The sequence below is a fragment of the Acyrthosiphon pisum genome, chromosome X (assembly GCF_005508785.2).
Source record: "Acyrthosiphon pisum isolate AL4f chromosome X, pea_aphid_22Mar2018_4r6ur, whole genome shotgun sequence".
Classification (NCBI taxonomy): Eukaryota; Metazoa; Arthropoda; class Insecta; order Hemiptera; family Aphididae; genus Acyrthosiphon; species Acyrthosiphon pisum.
The window spans coordinates 31,836,326-31,840,595 of NC_042493.1; the positions used below are offsets into that span (position 1 = coordinate 31,836,326).

General features: G+C 27.2%; 1 protein-coding gene across 1 annotated transcript in view; it reads left to right on the plus strand.

The window, feature by feature from the left end:
• The first annotated feature begins 1,312 nt into the window (after window positions 1–1,312).
• LOC100165697 overlaps window positions 1,313–4,270 on the plus strand; it is a 127,030-nt gene continuing 124,072 nt past the window's right edge. The window contains exon 1 of the mRNA XM_001942580.5: window positions 1,313–1,625. Coding sequence (XP_001942615.2) covers window positions 1,556–1,625 — 70 coding nt within the window. The 5' untranslated portion in view covers window positions 1,313–1,555. The remainder of the gene's footprint in view (window positions 1,626–4,270) is intronic.

The following is a 4,270-nucleotide window of genomic DNA, read 5'->3' on the forward strand; positions in this document are numbered from 1 at the left end:
GAAAAAGTACGTAAATATTTTAATGCATTATGCATTTCCATTTTAAGTTTAGTAGGTACCAGTACAGAGTACAGAACGAGTGCCTATTAACTGATTTTAAATACACCATAATATGGCAATCGATATTATCTAAGTAGTGTGTCCCAGTAGGTTAGGCGTAGGTGTAGGAAGCTAGGGGTCTAGGGTTCAAATCCGCCTTCGACGAAAAAAACTCATCTGCCGTCGGCAGCGGTGGTCACTTTTTATTTTTTCGTGAACATTAAATTTTGCGAATTCTATGCGAAGTCGATGCGCTGAAAATGAGTAGTTCCATGTATCGCAACCAGATAGCCTATGGAAGTTAGTGTGAGACCTCACATGGACCATTGTTGTGCGACATCGCATGCAGTAACTTCGCGTGTCTGGACATTAAGCGTCATATAAGAGTCTCTGAGACATCTCTAGGCTCCAAACTTGTACATCTCACTACTTAATGAGAGGACTATGTAACATCTCAGAGATTATATTTTGCACACAGGGTATGGTCTTTTTTAGGTCATAGAACTATCTCTAATTTATAAAATATGAACAAAATTTAAAATTAATCTTAAGATTAAATAATCAATTTTCCTCCAATAATGAGATACCATATTCCTTCAAAAAAAAAAGAAAAGAAAATATATATCTCGTCCATTTTCCTTCAATAATGAATTTAAGAATACCTTTTTGTAATATTATATTATTCAATAAAAATAATATTATAAGCCCTTAATAATACGTACACAATACAACAATATTTTGCCTGCTGTTAATATCGGTTATTTTTGATTAAGTTAATTTTAGTCCAATGAAATGTTTGGAGCAAAATGAAAGCTAACCTTTCTTTGTAAAAGAAAATGGACAGTGGTGGAAAACAGTATCTCGTTTTATGAAGAAAATAGTACCACCCAACCAATTTGCCGTTATTTTGATTCAAAAGTAAAAAAACCGAACGAATATTATTCATATTTTATAAATAATAATTACCTATCTAGAATCTAATTAGAAAATCAATAATCGCGAAACGATTTTATTGTTCGTCGTAATTTGGGTGATATTATAGTGCTATAATAGGTAATAGTGCAATCGTGTATAAACTATATTAATTATAATAATGATTTGATCCAAACTGTACCTACACACATTGAACAGTGTAACATATAATAAAAAAAAATACGTTATAACGCATCGTCGATGATTAACAATTGTATGTACAACATTCGTATCTCTAACAAACATTACCTTTGAACTTGATAACGGCCTACCTTATTTTCTTGAAATATTTTACGCATGCATTTAATGTAAAACCGTCCGTAGAAAACTGTGCTCACTGCCAGTGTTTAGTAACAAATCTCATGCCACGTTTTATTGTCATAATTTTTGTTTTTTATTTCCACGTTCGCGGAAAATTTTTTTCTCATATCAGGGGCGGTCCGGATCCTCTGTGATTTATAGCACGTGAAAAATCATATTGATTCCGTTTTCAGAATGTAATCGTTTTAAATATATAACAAAAAACCAGACGAATACGACAAAAATGAAATCTGAACACATCTATGGTCTGATCGTCTTGACGCTGTTCACCACATTGGACATAGCTTCAACGCGTGAGTACTTATTAATCATTATTGTCGTATTATCATTAGCGTTATGTTAATTTTTTTTTTTATTATTATAAACTAAGACATTCCTAGCCTAAGTAAGGCTATCTATATCTAGGGATATTTGACAATATACTTATTTTTTAACAGGTAATAACATGATAATTAAAATATTTTTAAGTACTATGGATAATTAACAATTTTAAGAAGCGTTATGTTAATATAATGTGCTACGGATATCGATATAAATTAATGTCCTGTTTTTTGTTCATTTATTAAATGTGTAAAATATTTTTAAATTCATTCATTTTATGATAATGGACACCTCGATAATCTGTTTTAAATATTTTCCATAATGTTACTTATTATTTTCTATTATTAATGAATTTAAAACAACACCACTGGTTGTAATAACATATTTATTATTAAGAAAATGCATAAATCAAATTATTATAAGTATGAGTAGGTACCCAAAGATAAATTAATATAATTATCAGCTGTTAATATCAAATTCGAATTTTAAACGAATCTTTCAAAAATCGACAAGTGGATGAGTCCAGTGATTAAGATTTTAATTGAATTCTGATTGTTTAGAAAATGATTTTTATGCTCAATCTAGATTTAATTAAATTTGCTAATGGGGTGAATATTAATTGTTTGATAATGAAATAAAGTGGATTGTAGAACATTATTATAATGACTGCTGCTGATCAATAAACACGTATATAATCCGAGATATAGGTAACGCTCATAAATTATACCTATCTTGGCCTAATTTTGCTTAATTTGACATTTAAAAACAATCTTGATAAATTAGTTTCTTTTAACGAAACATAAGTATTTATCTTGAAATGTATTGATTGCTCATGTTGAGTAATCAATTATTATTTATTTTGCAACAAACTTACTATTAAATAAAAAATAATTATAAACTAAAGAGACATTATTTGTATGTAGTTACATAAAAAAAGTACCTGGTTAATTAGTTATATTTAAAGTTTATATCAGCGGAATGGAGTGGCACAGAGGAAACCCGCAAAATGTTGGTCCACTACTCTCTGTTCATATAAACTTAAAATACGTTTAACTAATTAGGTAACTAGGTACTCGTTCAAAATTCGTTGTTTATTTTTAAAAATTATCTTTATTATGGGATCATAATATGCATCAACTACATAAAATTAAAAATAATAACGATAAGTCAATTGAAAAATATAATAATTTATTCTCAAAATGTTTGTTTTTAGTTGAATATGCGTATTATGTAAAAAAAAAAGTTAATACTATTTGACATAATATGGAGTGTACACTGTTAAAATATTCAATCAGTAAATAAACATATTATATTATATTATAATGAATGAAACGTTTTGAAATTATTACACAAAGTAAATTATTTATACATTTGTATATGTTACAATGACTAATTAAATCTACTATAGGTTATATAATATTAATTAGTTACTGAAATTGATATGCTAAAATAAATACACAAATTACAAGAATTTAGGTTCAATTGGCATATTTTCCCAAACTAGCTTATTTCTCTGATATAAAACTTGATGTGGTAAAATTATTATTTAGATTTGTTGAATAGGCCTCACTAGCACGTCTTTTTTTGTCAAAAACTACTGTTTCTAATTCCAACGATACATGTCGACAATTATCACGATTTTCATTCTGAAAAAATATTCAGATTATCCGTAATATGTACAAGAGAACGATCGAGCCACTTTTTAATTTTTGTAATTAAAATTGCAATACAAGTTGTAAAAAATTCAACATCTCCAACTTAAATATTTAATTAACTAAATACAATTAAAAAAAAGCTGGGTAAGTGGATGTCACTCTGCTGTACAGTAGGTTACAAGTGGGTCACTGTATAATGGATAGTATTAAATTTGAATTCAATGATATAATATCACTGTATAAGAAAAACCATTCTGAGCGGAGACGGTTTGTCAGTCTAGATATTAGACATACATATTATAGGTATACTTATCTATAGTATTATTAATAATTTTCAAATTAATCATATCACAATATCCATTAGGTAACGCGTTATACATCAACAACAAACCGTGGTTCTATCATAGATAGTAGTATACTATAATAGTACTATAGTATACTATAATAGTACTATAGTATACTATAATAGTATACTTTAGAAGTTTCAAGTACCCACAAATAATGTTATACAATCACAACAAAATAACTAAAATAGTTATTCCAGGTTTTTTAATATGTAATTTCGTCCAAATTTGAACTTAAAATTATTATAAAAATAAACTGTGCTTACGTATTTCTTAGAATTTTTGGTAACAGAATTAAATATTTACGTGGAATCTTGTTTTAAATTTTCAATCCTTAGATATTAAAGTATGAACATTTTATAAATTTTTAACTACAAAATAATTATTCAATTTTAAATTTGATAAATTTTGTCAAGATTTTAACTTCAAATGCTTATAAAAAAAAAATTGTGCCTATGTATTTGTAATATTTTTCAACTGCTATTGTAACAATGTATCAGAGCCCTGTATTAATTTCTTACACTTTTTTGCCCAATAGATAAAACTTTTATTGATATTTATAGAAAAAAAAACTAAAAAAATTGAAAACTTACAATGATCGTAAACAGCTCAAAAAGA